General features: G+C 47.9%; 1 protein-coding gene across 3 annotated transcripts in view; it reads left to right on the top strand.

Moving 5' to 3' along the window:
- TTYH3 (tweety family member 3) overlaps window positions 1-16046 on the top strand; it is a 75480-nt gene extending 59434 nt beyond the window's left edge. Inside the window, exons 12-15 of one of the 3 annotated variants that reach the window (XM_040078778.2) lie at window positions 1649-1825; window positions 2722-2797; window positions 4870-4971; window positions 10356-16046. In XM_040078778.2, the coding sequence (XP_039934712.1) occupies window positions 1649-1825; window positions 2722-2797; window positions 4870-4950 (334 nt within the window). In that variant the 3' untranslated portion in view covers window positions 4951-4971; window positions 10356-16046. Of the gene's footprint in view, window positions 1-1648; window positions 1826-2721; window positions 2798-4869; window positions 4972-5153; window positions 7057-10355 lie in introns of those variants that run through there. The other 2 variants (XM_040078779.2, XM_040078780.2) reach the window with 2 other exon arrangements.
- The last annotated feature ends 735 nt before the right edge of the window (window positions 16047-16781 follow it).

The following is a 16781-nucleotide window of genomic DNA, read 5'->3' as shown; positions in this document are numbered from 1 at the left end:
TGTAGGACTGTGAGTCGAGTCAGATGGATGATTATAGCTGTAATGCAGAGGTAATGCTTGAACTGTTGCTCTCTCTGTAAAATTCTTATTCTCTTACATTGGCTTGAGGCATTTGTCCTGCTGTGGGGAAGAGAATTGGAAAAAGCAGCAGTTTACACTTGCTTTTGTAGCTTTGCTCGTGCTGAGGTGACGGACTTGCATAGATAATGGAAAGCAGGAACTGTCCTGTTGTCAACAACATGGGCAGGTGAGACACTTGCAAATTGGAATTGGTATTAATGATGAAAACCAGATCAATCAGCAAGTCCTTAGCAAACCTTCACTTCACTGACTGGCTGTTGCACCACGGGCAGCTGTTAAAATGGCACTGAGTTTTCTGCTCTTGCAGAAGAGCAATAGACTGCAGCAAATTCTCTTCTATGATTTCTGTGGTAAAATTGAAGGCCCTGAACAACAGCTGGCCCAGCCTGCAGTGCCCCCAGAGAAGTGGCCTTAGAAAGTGCCAGAACAGCCCCAGAGGAAGTGGCTGGTTCCTCACCTCTTCCACGGGCAGCTGCAGAGACCTTACCACGAAGTCTGCCTGTTGGAAGGAAGGAGCAAGATCTGCCCGGTGGCATCTCTTGTGCTGCCTCCCCCGTGGGCTGAGCCCGCCCTGCCGAGCCCAGCAGGCTCAGGCTGCTGCTGGGAGCCGAAGGTTCCCTCCTGCATCCCGTGGAGCACCATTTCTCCCCCAGGAAGGGGAGGATGTCGCAGATCATCGCCTGTAAGGGACCGTGCAGGCTGCAGCTCCTCGATCTTCAGTGCCACCGTGTGGTGCAGAGGCTGCAGGTGACGTTTGGGAGGTTCCAGTGATGTCCATGCTGTGCAGAGCCCTTCACCAGCTTTAGGCACGGATTAAATATATTTCAGACCACGGTGCTCCAGCCCCTAACTAGGGAGATGAAATAGCAGTGTGTATTATATAGGAGGGGTAAGACAATACCATGGGAAGGCAGAGGGAACCAGCTGGCAAACAGTTCTGCTCTCCCTTGATTTAAAATCCTGGCATTTTTGAGAAGATAAAGCCTTTAGGTGCAAATATTGCAACTTAGTCTCTGTAAGGAGTTCTGTGATTTTGCTAGAAGCTGAAGCAGACCCTCTGCAACCAGAATGTGACTTCAGAGAAGTCTGCAGACTTCCTTAAGAGCTCTTTGGACATGTCTACAAGAAATGGAAGGACACGGATTGCAGTTTTGAAGGATGTTTCTGTGGAGTGCACAGCACCACATCCCCGTTGCCTCGCTTTTTTGCTGTTTGTGGGGTTTTGTTCAGCTCTGTTTATTTTATATATTTTGGGATGTGCATCCGTCCTTTGGCTGTGCAGCTGGGCAGTTGCAGACCCGTGCTGCGTGCCAAGGCCTGAGAGAAGCCTGCAGGGGGGCTGGAGGGGATCACGCAGTGAGCACCTCCAGATGGGAGCTGTGGGAGGCCTGAGTCACTCCGGTGCGGGCTGTGTTTCACACTGCCGCCCTGAGGCATCCCAAACGGGCGCGAACGTGGAGCTGTGGAGGATGACTGGGAGGTTCCAAGGATCACCATGGTTTCCTGCAAACCCCACACCTTGGGGTCACTGTCGGGTTCTAGAAGGAACTTTTTCTCCTTCTTGCAGAGGCTCAGATGATGATGGGGAAGAAGAATCAGCTGCTCAAGGGAGCAGACAGACACACGATAATCTGTACAGAGTGCACATGCCCAGCCTCTATAGCTGTGGGAGTAGCTATGGCAGTGAGACCAGCATCCCAGCAGCAGCACACACAGTCAGCAATGCTCCTGTCACGGAGTACATGTGAGTATCCCCACAAGAAGCTCCTCCACTTTGCCTCCTCCTCATTTCTGTCGGCTCGAGTGCCATGAGGTTGGCACTTCTGGCCAAGTGGTAAAAAGCAGGGAAGGATTTTGTTTTCTGGTTCGTGTCTAATGGGAGAAGGGAATAGCTTGGATGTGCTGTGCTAGAAAGAGTTTTGTTGGACAGCTTTGTGCTCCAAAATGTGAACAGCTTTGTGCTCAAGGACTCAGGAAAATGTCTATAGAAAATAAGTAGGAAAGTATTGTCCGGGCTTCTTATTACACAGTGATTCTGATCACCAGAAGATTTTATTCTTCAGACAGAGCAGTCTTGCCAACAGCCTCCCAAAAGACTGAGAGCCAAGAAAAAACCTGTGGGCTCTCTCTTTCTACAGTATTTGCAGTCAGCTCTGACATCTGTTGCAGTTTGGAGCTACCTAGTCCAGGTGGGATCTTCAGAGCTTTCTCCAGAAATGCCTAACCCTGATTACACTTGGGCTATCATCAGGGCCCAGCATTTTTTGGGCTGCCGCCTCATTTTGTTTATCCCCTTAGACGTTGTCCTCATTTTATCTCCATTTCTGCCACTTGGCAGTTCTGATGCTGCAGGGAGGCAGATTTTCACAAGGACCTATTTTTAAATCACTTGGTGTGATTCATTGTGGGCCCTTCTGAGTAAGAATGTAAAAATAGTGCTCAGTCTGAGGAAAATTATGATAGTTTTATGCCCTTGCCTGAAGAAGGGGATCCACCTGACCTGTAAGAAAAGCTTTGAAGGAGACTGAACTGGTACAGTAGTTCTGGGGGTGAGGATGCTCTGTCCTGTGTCCCCATCAGAGCCCTTCCCCAGAGAAGCATGGCACGTGCCCCGTTACCATGTGTCTCTTCCTTTCCTAGGAGCCAGAATGCAAATTTCCAGAACCCCCGTTGCGAGAATACCCCGCTCATTGGCCGGGAGTCCCCACCTCCCTCAGTAAGTCTCTCTTTACTGCTCTTCTCTGCTTCAGCAACTTTGGGGAATACACGTTTGCCACCCCTGTGTACTCCCAAGGGAGCTGACTGTGCAGCCAAACACAGGATCTGGCCCATAAATGGCAGCAGCTTGGATAGACAAGCTATTGTCTCAGCTGCCGTGGAGAATAAAACCCTGCTTTGGACATTGCACATGGAAAGACTGAAACTCAGTCAGTTAACACTGGTAATCCTATGGGCCCAGTCCTGCCACCACTGAAGTGCATGAGTATCTTGATGGGTGACTTCAGCAGGATGATTCACTTGCATGCAGTGTACTTTGCTATCTGTGCCATTGGCTCCTCAAGTTTAAAAGGAAACTTGTTCAAACTGTGAATTCAGAGTTATTGCTGAACCTCTCTCCTTAATCTGCCCTAAAGAGATGGTAGGATGAAACCTGTATTATTTTTTTGTTGCGATTATTTTTTTTAAATCTTTCTTTCACAACTGTTTTTACTTTCTTTGAAATCTATTTTTGTATTTAATTTCCTATGGAGGAAAAAAAAAAAAGAAACTTTCATGGAAGGTTTTGGTATTTGGAGTGGCCTGACAGCCATTTCTGTATGCTGGATAAAACATGGGCTTGTCTTGATGTCTGGGTAAGAACTAAATGAATCTTGCCCTCCCTTGCTGGATCCCGTAAGCCTGATTTACAGCAGAACCTGGAGAACATGCCATCCCAGTGCTCACTAACTCGGTGGTGTGATTACAGAGGATGAGTAGTAAAATGCCTAAGGACCACCCAGCCTTCAGCTATAGGTAAAGAAAATACCCTCGGTGATGCCTGGTTCAGATTGGTGGGAAGGGGAGGAAGAGGAGGTTGGCGGATGAAGGAGTAGGCATTGTGGTGGAAATGAAGGCATCACATTCATGGTTTCACTTCAAGAGGACCAGCTCATCTTGCTGTAGAGGAAGTGGAAACGTGCAGAGTTGATCCTTGTCTCTGTCCTTGGCCAGACCTCTTCCACCCTTCCCAAAGCGGTTTCCTGACCCCCGGTGCTCTGACGGCGAGCTCTGGTCGCGTTATCCGCTCTCAGCACAACCCCTGACGTGCTGCACTGCCGGTGTTTCCTGGGGCAGGAGGACACTGTCCCTCTGCTACTGCCAGGGCACACGCTCCTTCAATGTCCTGCTTCCCCTTGCCCTACGGTTCTTCTGCTTCAGAGAAAGCTCATTCCCTTCCACGGGGCTGCAGTGGGGCAGGAAGTTCCCTGGTTCTTCAGCAGCTGTTTGTGTTAGTACCCTGAGTGGGAATCTGAGTCCTGCTGCCTTAGGCTGGGGTTTGAGTGTAGATAAAGGGTTTTTCTTCAGAGTGAATTCAGTTGGCAGCCATCAGTGTGGGCTGTGGGGAAGTGCAGGAGCTGGGGAGGATCAGGGAGCAGCCCTGCACCCATAGGAAAGGGAGCTTCTCCCCAGAGGAGAGAAGGAACCAGGCTGTAGGGTAAATGTGTTTCCTGGAGGGATGTAGTAGACAGGCAGTGGAGAGAAGAAAAAAGCTGTCTATTCTCATATTGGCAAGCAACAGGGAAAAGCTTTTCTGGAATTTTTGTATTTGCAGCTCTCCTTAGCAGGTGGCTGAGAGAGTACTGAGGCAGAAGAAATGGTAACTTTTCATAGCAAATTGTCTGTGGGAGGAGAGAGATGGAAAGGGAATGCCAGTGCACACATCCCTGCCTCTTTTTGGGAGGGAGGAGAGGGAGATAACCATCCAACCATCCAAGCAGGTTATGTCTGGTGGGTAGACAGAGCTGACCCATTCCACTTAGCTTTCTGTGAACAGATGGTGAAAACTAAGATGTGATGATCCTGCTGCATTGTTTGTCCGTTACTTTTCCTGGCTTTTTGTTCGTTTGTTTGTGTTTTTCCTTCTCTCATTCCTTCTGTTTTCTCCTTCTTGACGCAGGGATATTCCCTTAGGGTGGTAGAGCCCGCCTTGTCACTGACACACACCACGGTTTCACTTGCTTGCACTGTGTTTTTCATGCACGTTGAGGCTGCACTCTCTTTTTCTCTCTCTTTCTTGCGTCATCACAGTTGTATTTGGCTGCCATGGACAGTAGCAGCCATATGAGCTGGCAGCTTAAGCCCTCGGACAGTGCACGGACATACTGGTAACAGCGCCCGCAAATGGAACAGGTACTGCAAAAAAAGGTCCTCCTTGCTCAACCCCTTCTCCGCTCCCAACCGCTCCCTTCATCCCTGCACTCTTTATCCCGGGCCAGTGCCTTTTATTTCTTCACATTCCTTCCCTCTGCACCTCCCACCCCATTCCCCCCTGCCAAGGGTTAAAGTGAAAGTCCGTTTTGGCTCTGGTGCAGACTCGAGGAGCGGTATCGACCTTCTAGAGGCTTCTGGTGCACGTCGTGAGGCTTCTGGTGCCCGTGCCTCACCAAAGCTACCTGGCAGCAGCTTCAGCTTGGATTCCACACTTGAGAACAGCTTGAACACCAAGTGCTGAGTGCTGCTCAAATGTAGAAAAAACCTTGCACTTCCAAAGCAACGCAGATGCTCTCCCGTCACAAGAAGCCATCCTCTAGAAGTAAAGAGAACCAATCTGGCAGCACTTCAGTCAGGAATCGTTGTCTTAATTCAGCTTTTGGCTCTCCTCGGGCCCTGCTGCCGTTCTGCTTGTCCTCGGTAGCCATAACACCCAAAACCATCAATACCAACTTACCACAAGCTTTTAGCTCATTTGTAGGATTTTTAAATTTCAAACTGTCCTGAAGAGTTACTTAAATGCCTGTCAGATCTGTGTGCAGCTTTTCCTTTTGTCCTTACGTTTAAGGTCAGAAAGGAGCAAATTTTTACAAAAAAAAAAAAGCTTCCCTAAGGGTCCAGATATAATCACTAAGATCTGTTTCATTCTGTTTCAAAACCTTCTACTGCTTTGTTTGTTCTCTGTGTGTCCGAATCATCCCATCCATGTCCCACAGACTGTGAGCAGGGCTCTCCTAGCATCATTCCACTGTCTGAATTCCTCACGAGCTGCAGCTGTTCTCCAAGACAGCCAACGCTCCCTCCCTCATGACAAAGCCACATGCCCACAGAAAGAGGAGGTGTCTGCATTTTTGGGGGTTGTTAGCTTGGTTAAATACAGGGTGTGATTAGGGCTAGCAGACAGCTCAGGTGGTGTGAAGAACAGTGCTCCCTCAAGGGAACTACAGCCACGCAGCGCCAGGAAGGATTTACTTCCAGTGGGAGCAGGGAGCCCGTCGCTTTTGGCTCATGCTGTCATGTCTTGCATTCTCTTCCCAGAAATACCCATCCATAAAGCTGCTGCTGTTCCTTCTTCTCTGCTTCTTCTCGTTGGCCCTTTTCTCAGCCTTGCGCTGGGCTCGTTGCTGTCCTGTTGGTGCTCGGTCTGCATCCCTGCTGCCCCTCGCTGCCTGCCTGCCTGCCTGCCTGGGGACTGCTGGGAAGGCTCTGGAGCGGGTGTCTTGATGCCTCTGCCATGGTGCATGAACGCAAACAGCCTTTTCTGGAAGCATGGTGCCAGCCCCCTTGAGAGGCTCTCAGCTTTCTCCGGTCTTGAGTCTTGCTAAGGCTGCTCTTGGGCCTCAGCTCGTGGTGGGTTTTCTGCTTTGTTGTTCCTGTAGGTGGTATTGCAGCGGTGTTAGATGGATCTGTTCCGTGAAATAAAGGATTGGAGAGGGTGGGGGAATTCTAGGGCCTTCATTCTAGACTTGAAATCCCTGGGCTGCACCATGACCTGATCCCGGGCTGCGCTGTCTTCTGTTTATCTATGGTCCCACCCGAGCTTAATGTGGCTGGCTGAAGGGCCGTGGAAAAGGCACTGCATTCTTTCCAAGGCTTTAAAAACAAACAAAACCAACAGAAGCTCCGTTCTTTTGACTTGAAAGACTTAAGTCCCTTTGAATTCAGAACCCAGTGGCTGGAATTAGCTGTTTCCCTGCATCTCGTTCCTCCCATACATAATAACACCAAACCCTCTGTGTTTACTGTGCTCTAGCTGTTTGAGATCGGCCTTTCAGAACTTGAATCCAGAAGCTTTGGTCTTTATTGGATTACCTGAACAGCTCTGGCAGGAAATCAAAGTCAGGGTAGCTCAAGAGAAATTCACGTGGGTTTTCAACCACAAATAGTAAATGGTTTGTACTCAGTCATGGTTTCACATGGTAAGTGATCTTTCAGCATAGCTTCAGTTAGCTGTTGAGTACTCGTGGATTTCACAGGAGTCAGTAGAATTTATGGCCCTCTAAAATGAACTGATTATTCCCTTAATTTTTTTTTTTTTTTTTTTTTTTTTTTTTTTTTTGCAACCAATGATTCCTTTGTGCCAAGGCTATCTGTGTTAAGTGCCTAACTAGTATGTGCTGGCAAACCACACCTGTGAAAGTTTATACCCTCAACAAGGCTGAATGTCAAGGGGAGACTTTTTATTTTCTTTGGAGAAATACAAAAACAAACCTGTGTGCGATCAGCTGTGTTTGTCAGAGCTGGTTTTTAAGTGACTGAGGGGCTCTGTGCTGAATAGCACAGGCCACCAGCAGGAATGGGAACAAGAACTCCTTCAGGTGCCCTTCCTGGGGAAGCTGACAGCGAGGTGGAGGTATGGGGTGAAACTTGTCCTCTGTGCTGCTTTTGAAAGGGTAAATGAGGGTGTATAGGCACTTTCAGAGAGCGTGCTGGAAGAATGACTGAATTGTGCGTGTTCTTTAACCTTCTATGAAAGCTCCTCTTTAAAGGAAACTAAATGCAACTGTGAACCTGACAGCTGTGGGCCACAGAGTGGAGTCCAAGACCTCCTTGGTCTGAATTGGGCTCAGGCTATCTGTCTTTAGAATCACTTTTTTAAAGGATTTAAAGACATAGTGATTTTTTTTTTTTTTTTTAATCAACTGGTGGCCTAACTATTTTAACTCTGGATAATCGAGTTTGGTTTCATACCCAAAGTGGCAAGTGTCTGCTGATACATCTTCATCTGCTGGCCTGTCCAGATGTTGGGAGCTGTGTGTTCTGCAGCATCTTTCCTCTGCTTCCCAGCAGAGGATGCAGAGAAGGACTTGGAGGAAGGACTGCAGCACGTGGAGAGAGCACTGGTACCTGGAGGGTGATGCTGGGACTGAGATCCAGAGCATGCTGGTAGAGCTGTGCTGGTGAACGCTTCACTTCAACACTGTGAAGTGTTGGCTCTCTACTGCCAGGTTTCAGTCTCCTCATGGTCATTAAAAATACTGAACAGAAGCAGCAGCTGGTTCAGTTGAACTGGGAAGAGGTACAAAGGTGCAAAAATCCTGAGTTAAGGAGAGAACATCAGCCCTAACTCTGACTGCTCTGAGTCTTGATTTGTTCCTTGTGGTGGATTTGCAGGTAGGTTTGAATGTAAAATACTCTCTGCTTGACTGTCCAGATCTTGTGTTCTTGGTTACTTCGTTTTAGTGACACTTAAACGACGTGGGGTCTTTTCTTTTTGGAGGAAGGAGGGAATTCTTTTCAACTTCTCCTGCCATGATAGGTGTGCTTTGTACATCTTTGAAATGCAGTTCACCAAGGGGTCCTCTTGATTTTAATGCTTTAAAGAAAGTTTGTTGTATGTTGTGTGCTGAACTCATGTGACTTGTCCAGAAAGATGCACAATAACCTTCTCTTATCTGAAATTATTTTTTTTCTAAATACTTCTTACAAAACTTTAGCACCTGGAAAAGTTCTCTGTTCATACTCATCTCCTATCATGTGTCTCTACAGAGAATGCAAGTGGAAAGTGAGCACTTAAATGCATTTTTCCTTCTAAGGCCCTCTTCTCAGCATGAGGCTTGGCTAGGAATTCCAGCATTGCATTACCTGAAATGTGCCCTATTACTCTATGAGAAAGTTCTTTGACTTCTAAACCTCTCTGAGCCTGTTGGGTTATTCTCCTATGTATTAATAATGCCCCAAACTTAATATCTGAAACAGTAATCACATTTAATAAACTGTGTAGATTATTGTCCTTAAAGTAGCTCAGCTTGCTATTTTCTATCTCTTGCCCTCTTGCTGACAAAAAATGCATCTTAGAAAGAATGGAAGTACCCTTTATCTCCTAAATATAGATGCCATTTCTGGGCCAGAGATTTATATTAAGATACACGTTCTGAAAAAAAGTTTTCCAATTATGGAAGACACGAAAAGCTGAGTGTGCAAATAAGCCACAGGTGTCTTCATCTTGTACTGATGGGATCAGCTCTGCCACAGGAGCAGTTCCTCTCTCCTGTTGTGCAGAGGTTCAACCCAGGTCAGTCTTTGAAGGAAAACTGATAAAATACTGTTAATTCTCTGAAAATTCCCCTATGGACAGCTGAGCTTTTGAGAGCCTAAAGATGCCTCATAATGTTCTTTCCCAGTGGGCAAGATAAATCACACCTCCTGGTGTGGAACTGCCTTTCAGTTGTCTCTTTGCCAGCTTAACTGGCTATTTTATGTGGTTCAGTTTAAGAGGTGATAAAAAAGTCAGTATGGTGAAGAGCAGTCTTGGGAAGTAAGCTGTGGATATTATAGAATTATTCAGGCCCCAGAGGGTATAAAAAGAGGATGAAATGTCCCCGTTGCTTGGTTGTTAATATTGTGGTAGCAGAACCCAAGAAGACGTGGAACACATTGGTGTAAAGAGGCAAAGTTCTGTTCTTACTGCTGGACATTTTTAACCTGTTTTTCAGCTCATTATTCGAAGCTGAATAACACAAAGCTGAAGTTACCTCAGTAGTTTCTGGGAGCTGTTTTGGATTAGCTTGCTTAGAATAAAATGGAGAATAAGAACAGCACCACCACCCCCAAACTGAATTAACCTTCGTCTTTCTGACTTGCTCTTCTCACCCCCACGCTGGAGTTTCATCTGCTGCTGCACAGTGCACAGCTTGGATCCCAAACCACAGTGGGCTGTCACCCACCTGATACCTTGCTAACATCATCCTGTTTGACGGCAGCCTGCTTCCAGCCTGATAGGGTCTGCTCTTTCTTGGGCATGAATCATTTTGCTGTTCCTCACTTCCAAGCTGCCCATCCATGGCTCGTGCAGTCTTCTGATGCCCTTGTTGCTATAAAATGCAATGAGAAGATGCAGTGAGCACCCATTTTCTTTCCAACCTCCTTTTCTGGCATGGTTGGAAGCGGCAACATGACTAAGAGAGGATGAAAGTGTGGGGTGGGTTTTTACATCTGCATCATTCCCATTTCCCTCTCTTCTCTCAAACAACATATGTCATGTTTTGACTTAGTGACTGTTGGATTTCCTTCTCTGGAGAGCTTGGATAAATCACCAGCACATCTGCGCTGACCTGGCCAGCACCTCTGCAGCAGGCTGGCAGAATGTCACTCAGAGTGAACTATGCAGTGACTTGGGAAACTTTCCTCCTGAGACTGAGTCAGCAGCTCCTTGAGATGCTTGCTGTAAATACACACTATGTTGTGCCGAGAAGTGGTAGAAATCTGTGGTTCCGTTGTGATATTTGTAATTCTGACTTAACTTTCTGTTTGTTTGTTTTGTTCTTTTTTTTTTTTTTTTGTCTTGTCTTTTCTTTCTCCAGTACACCTCCAGCATGAGAGCCAAATACCTCGCCACCAACCAACCTCGTCCAGATGCTGGCAGTGTGCATTAAAACGAAAGAGCAAAAGAGAAGAACAAAAACAAAAACAAAAAAAACAAAACTCACACGTGCAGTCAGACTAAACAATGTGCCAACTGCTGTGCCCCTGTGCTGTCCTCGTAGAACAATCCTGCTGTTCTAAAATCTAGTGCAGCTCCTTCTGTTTCTCCAGTCCAGACCACCCTTCCAGCCTGGTACCTGCCCTCAGAGTGGAAGCTCCTTTTGAATTTTAGCCTTCCCCTTGTAGTACCTGACGTGCAGGAGAGCAAAGGTGTGCAGGCCAGCAGCTGGCAGCACCTGGGCAGGAAACTGTGCCCTCAGCCCACGGGGCAGCTGACCAGAGCAGCCTGCCAGAAACAGGTGCTGAACACCTCCTGCCCCCTGCTTCCCCCTTCTGTTCCAAGAGGGTCTTGGTGAAAGACGGTGGCAGACCTTCTTCACTTCTGCAGTGGGACCAGCAGCCTGTCAGACACGAAGAGGCAGGGCTGGTGCCTGTGGCTGGTGTGCAGCGAGGGAATGCTGAGGGGACGCAGAGCGCAGCGTCTCGCTGGGATCCTCTGGTGCACTGCCCTGGGTGAGGGAGGAGGGACCTCCTGCCTCGTGGTGTCACTGCATATCCACTGGAATTTGCTCTGGAAGAGCAAACCATTTCACTGCCCTGGTCAAGTTTTTTAAGTTTTTTTTTCCAAGTCCATTAAGAAAATGCCTTTTTCTTTCCCTCTATATCTATCATGTGAATTCTTGAGGAGGAGCAGAGGGGCCCAGCACCAGTCAGTCACCCCGTCCACTGCTCTGGACCTGACCTCTCTGCTCCATCAGGGAAGCCCAGGGATTTGCAGATGGCATTCTGGGTGCTGCCTTTCCTAGGCTGACACAGATCAAACAGGAGCCAGCCACTCACTTGGTGCCAAATTTTTCCAGGGAAAGATTTAAAAGACTTTATGGGAGGTATTTTTTGCACTAAAGAGTTTTGGCTCTCTGATGCTAGATCTTATGGGACAGTCAGCTTGCAAAAGCAAGAGAAACTGGAAGCACCAATGGATTTATAGCAAATGCAAGCTCTCACCGCAGGAATGACCTGTGAACTCTGCTGGACTCTCTTTTTTTCCTTTTTTATAATTCATAACCTACAGCACAGGGTTGCTGAAATGGCATTGGAGGAGGTTTTTGGAACGTCATTCCTAACAAACTCACAATCTTGTCAGCGTATCTTCTGTGTTCCAGAGCCCAAAACCCTCGACAACGTTGTGACTGTCAGAACAGATTTATATTTGATCCTGTTTTGTTTAGTTTTGAAGGCACATTGCTAACCACTATCTGACCATACTAATGCACATGTAAGGCATTTTCCAGACGTGAGGCAGAACGAGGCTTGCAAAGGGGCAGCTGGGTGCCTGCAGAGGGCAACATCCTTCACTGGTGCTGTACTTCCCACTGGAGAGCAGTGCTCCAAAGGGCACTGACAGCTTCCTGCTGCAGGAGGAGCCTGCCCCTTGGGAGGTGCTGTCAACTACTGCCCTTTCAGTAGGGTAACTATGATCCTTTTTGTCTTTTTACCTCTTAGTAGGGGCATCTTAGCAGAGCTGCTGACCCTTTTATTAAATAACTGGCAGAGGAAATTGAGTGGGAAGCATCTCCCAAAGTGGAGTGGAGCCGTTGGCAGAGGCAGTTCTTTGTCACCTCGGTGATGTTCAGACCTGCTGCCTGTTTACCCCACGTTTGCTGTCCGGGGCACAGAATTACCAACCTGCCTTTACTCAAGCCACTTGCCTTCTTGCAGTGAGGTGGGAACTGCTCCTGGCAGGCAGCTAAACAGGCTCGAGGGATCTGCTGGGAAATGGTACCATCTCTGTGACAGAGCAAGCTTTGAGACTCCTCTTAAGATAGAAACCACTACTAAACTGCAAGGCCAGCTGTTACCGTTCAAAGGAGTGAGAGACAGAGAGGAGGCATCACCATAACAGACAGGAGGAGAAGGGTTTGGAATAAACTTCACACTTCACCAGAAATCTCTGGAAGCAGGATGTTCTTGCTCAGGACTGAGTATGCCCTTTCAGACACATTGGATGGGCTTCACACTGAAACATACCTCTGTTTTATCAAATAACAAGGGCAGGGAAATGTGGTCACAGGTGGTATGGAGGGACACAGTGGCTCACGAGCCCCAGGGTTTCCATCCTGTCTCAGAGCCTACCAGGAGATGTGGGTGTGCAGGGTGTGGTGATCTTGCAGAGCCCCAAGCACCCACTGATCCCTGGGGGGAACCCCAACCTTTCTCTCACTTTGAAGCAAGAATCAAGAGCCATATAATCCTTATTAAGACTGAGTTGTTCTGCCATCATCCCTCCTTGCAAGGACATGCTCCAATTGCTACTCACATTATCAGTTTTAGGGGAGCTGCCCTGAAATCTGTGGCCCAGTCCTACAGGTGGAAGGCAAGTGTTTTGGAGGCTGGAGGATGTGGGGAACCCTGTGAAAACAAGTGCTTCTGTGTAGCACCTCCTTCGTGCACGGAATGCACCCTGAGCCTGCGTGTGGCTGCACTTTGGGCCGGGTCTAAATTGTCACCGTGGCATTGTCTGTGCCCCACAACAACGGGAGTGAGGCAATGCCTCGTGTGCAGCATCTGACAGAGCAGCGCCTCGGCCTGCTTCCTTCCAAGGTCTGGCATAGCCACTTCCAACACCCAGAACAACTTCTGACAGCGTTTGGGGCTCGCAGCAAGGCACAGCTCTGGAGATCCGTGACTTCAACACCTAACTGGAAAGAACAGAATGTTATGGAGATAACATTTTGCTCTCTGGAGGCCAGCACAACGTGACTGCGGTGTGAGCCGTGTACCTGTGTCCAGCCAGCACTTCCTTTACTTGACATGGATATTGCACTTTTGTAAAGCATCCTGGAACTCTGCTGCCCCGCTGCATGCTGTGCAGAGCGCTGGATAGGAAACACAGACAAATGGGTTTCTTTTGGTTTATTATTGTTGTTGTTACTACTACTTTTTTTTTTTTTTTTTTTTTTTTTTTTCCTTTTTTATTTTACTGGAACCTTGAGCAACAGTGTGGCATTTCTGCAGGCTGGTCTGAATGGATCTGCTGAAGAACAGATGGCCTTTGCCTATTCTTATGGCTGCGACATAATCAGTCTCATCCATATGGTCACATTTTGTCTGAGGAGGGGACTTTGAAAAGCCAAGATCTCCCAGACTCTGTGCCTCCCTCTCGGGTGAACAGCAGGTGCTATCTGGCGAAGACTCATCTGTTCTGGATGGCATTCATGGTTGAGGGAGTCCAAACTCTTCAAGCTGCAGGAGGTAAAGCTGTAGAGACTTCTCTCTCTTTCATTGTGTCTCTCTGTTTTCAATGTGACAAAATGCCAAGGCCATATCACTTGGTGTGTCCCAGCTGACCTTATCGGACATTTCTCATGTTACTGGTTGCTAGAAAAGGGGTCCAGAAGTCAGGGGAGCTGAGATTGGCCTCTGGACACCTCGCTGACCGCGGAGTGGATGGCAGCTTGTCCGGTTGAAGGTGACTGCATCGGTGAAGACACTTCATGTTACTTTTTCAGAAGCACAAATGTGGTCATTGGCTTGTCTGGTTGGCTTGGTTTATTTCCACTGCATCATCATGTGTGAATGACACTTTCTTTTGGAACTGAGAACTCTTCCAAGCACACAAACATCTCCACAATGTGAAATGTAAATAGCATGTTGGACTCTTGTGTCCAGTGTTCAAGACTGCATTATAATTGTAAAGGAAATCAAATCAAGACTTGGCTGTGAATTTCTTGTGCTGTCTTGGGAATTATAACTGTAGTGTTTGTATCCTGTATGTATTATTAAACTGAGTTCATTTTGTGTGCTGATAAAAGGGTTCAAGCTAAGATTTTTAGCGTGCATCCATGTACCCAAATGTGAAGGATGGAGTGCTCCCTTCCCCTCCTGTCCTTTTTAAGTTCTCTCCATTTGATAGGTGTTGATTTTCCGTGTACAGTCATCTCAGCCAAGATGCAAGGGATGTTCATTTGAGTGCTTTGAGGGGGACACAGTGCATGGGGTTTTAAGTGATCCTAAGTCAGGATTTCCATAGCAGTTCCCTGAAATCACGTGAAAAGTTTGGCCTTTCTGAGAGTTAAACCATTGCTCAGGGAGCTGCTCAGCCACTGCTCACGAGAGCTTTGGGTGGTGCAGGGTGGTGGGAGATAAGAGTGGGTGGGTGCCCCCAGAGCGAGGTCCAGGTACCTGTGGGAGCAAACCCAGGCTTCTCTTCTGGTGCCCCCTTCTTTTCCTCCCAGCAGCCGCTGGAATACCACTCTGAGCCCTTTGAAGAAGAGAGAAGTGTCTTGGCTTGTTGATCCCTGCCACCCCCTGATTCCAGAGATGAGGTGGGTGGGTTCCCCCTTAGCTCGGGAGTGGAGCTGTCTTTGAAGTGCTTCCTACCTGGGGCCCAAGGGGAAGCCAGGGTCTTCCCCAGCTCAGCAAGAGTGTCAGTGCCACTCAGGGAACATCTCTGGGTGGCAGGGGAAAGCCCTCCAGGGAGGTACTGAGGAGCAGATCTCGTTCCTTGAGACAGAGACCTGCAAGGCTTGGCCTGTACCTCCTTTCATCACAGCCTCCTTCCCTTCCCCAGAAATTGTGTGCATGCTATGGATGGCAGTCCAGGAGGCCCAGGGATGTTTTGGTAGCAGCTCCTAGGTGGCTGACGAGTGGTTTGTGCTTTCAGGGGGGTGTGGGATCCCTGCCAAGCCGTGATGGTGAGCGTGCTGCCCGGCTGGGAGACAAGGGATGGGTTACTGGTGGCCCGGAGCTCCCGTGTGCTCACCCAGCCCCCTGCGGCTGCATGAACAAAGTGGAACATAAATTGACGTACAACCAGAGAGTTCAAAACGCTCCTTTCCTAAAGAGGATAACTGTAGCATGAAGCTCTTAGGTGCTCTGCGTATTTGATACCACATCGCTCCTCACTATGCAATTCCCAGCTCCTTCCTTCCTGTTCCTCCTCTAATCTCACACCAACACTTCTCCGGTGGCCCTCTGCCCAGGAGGCTGCTGGAGTCCCAGAAAAGCCTCATTTTTCCCATTGTCCTCTGCACTGGGTGCAGCTGCCCAGCCGTCACGTCGCGTGCCTCAGGTCCCTTGGTAACGGGAGGCCCCACGGGTTTTATTCACATCATTCAGAGGGAAGTTTATTTTCTTGGACACTGTGCACAGAAACCTAATGGTGAACATGTACCTGGCCTTTTTTGTAACTCCTCTGTTTTGGTTTGGTTTTGGTTTTTGGTTTTTATTTTTTTTTCTTTCTTCTTAACCATAATGGTTGTATATCATACCACTTTATATACATATATAATATATAAATATATATAATTTTTTTTAAACTTCGGACCTGTTAGTTTCTTTCAAGTGTTCCTGCACTTACCCAAAATGTTTTTAAATTGTGAGGATTAAAGAGGATTGAGCCCATTTTTGTATCTTTACTTTTAATTCTGTAGTTCTATTGATTGTAACGTAGCTATTTTTTACTGTAACTTTTTGGTTTGCAAATACTAAACGAAAAAACCTAAATGTAATTTCTGTGGTTTCTATTCAGCTTGGGTTTCATGTTTTAAAAATAAACGATTTAAAACCACTGCTCCTGGTTATTGATCTGTGTTTTCTCCCAGAGGGGGCGTGGGGCTGGGCTGGTGGCTGCTGTGGGGATGCCCTGGGGTGGAAGATGCTGGGGAAGCCACGGGACACATCATCCTGGGAGGTGTTCTCCTGTGCCTGCTGTGTTTTAACCCCTTGAGGCCCTTCTGCTGCTTTGATTATTCCCCACTGGAGCAGCAGTAAACACCAGTGGTTCATTTCCACCAGCACAAGCACAAGAAGTGTGGAAAGATGGCCTGGGGTGGTGCCCCACGAGCTCAGCCCTGTCAAAAGCGTTCCTCTCTGGGGGAAGATGAAACTCAGCACGGGCTCACCTTGCTCAGTGCTGCCCCAGGGTATCGTGGGTTTCTTTTTAGTTCTGATTGTGCAGCTCTCTGATCATGGGCCCGCCACCGCATCTCTGTCATGTAGTGAACTGAAACCTTCACCTTCCCCTCATTTTCCTCTCCTGTTCTCTGCCCGATCCTGCCAGTCAGAGGAGGCGTTGGGTTCCTGCCCCCATCCTGTGCTATTCTTGCCCTGACCTCAGCTCCTCCCTTCCTAGGTGTGGGGATGAGCAATAATTCAGCTCTGTCTTTGTAAATGCTATGTATTTTTTTAAATGCTGTGAATATGGCTGAAACCCAGAGCCGTGCTCTCAAGTCCTGCCCACGAGTCCAGCTCAGAACCACAGAGAGCTCCTTGTTGTGACTTACCCCTCATGGCCGTGAATCCCA

This window comes from Hirundo rustica, chromosome 15, assembly GCF_015227805.2.
Source record: "Hirundo rustica isolate bHirRus1 chromosome 15, bHirRus1.pri.v3, whole genome shotgun sequence".
In the NCBI taxonomy this organism is placed as follows: domain Eukaryota; kingdom Metazoa; phylum Chordata; class Aves; order Passeriformes; family Hirundinidae; genus Hirundo; species Hirundo rustica.
This window is presented reverse-complemented; position numbering and strand designations above follow the sequence as displayed.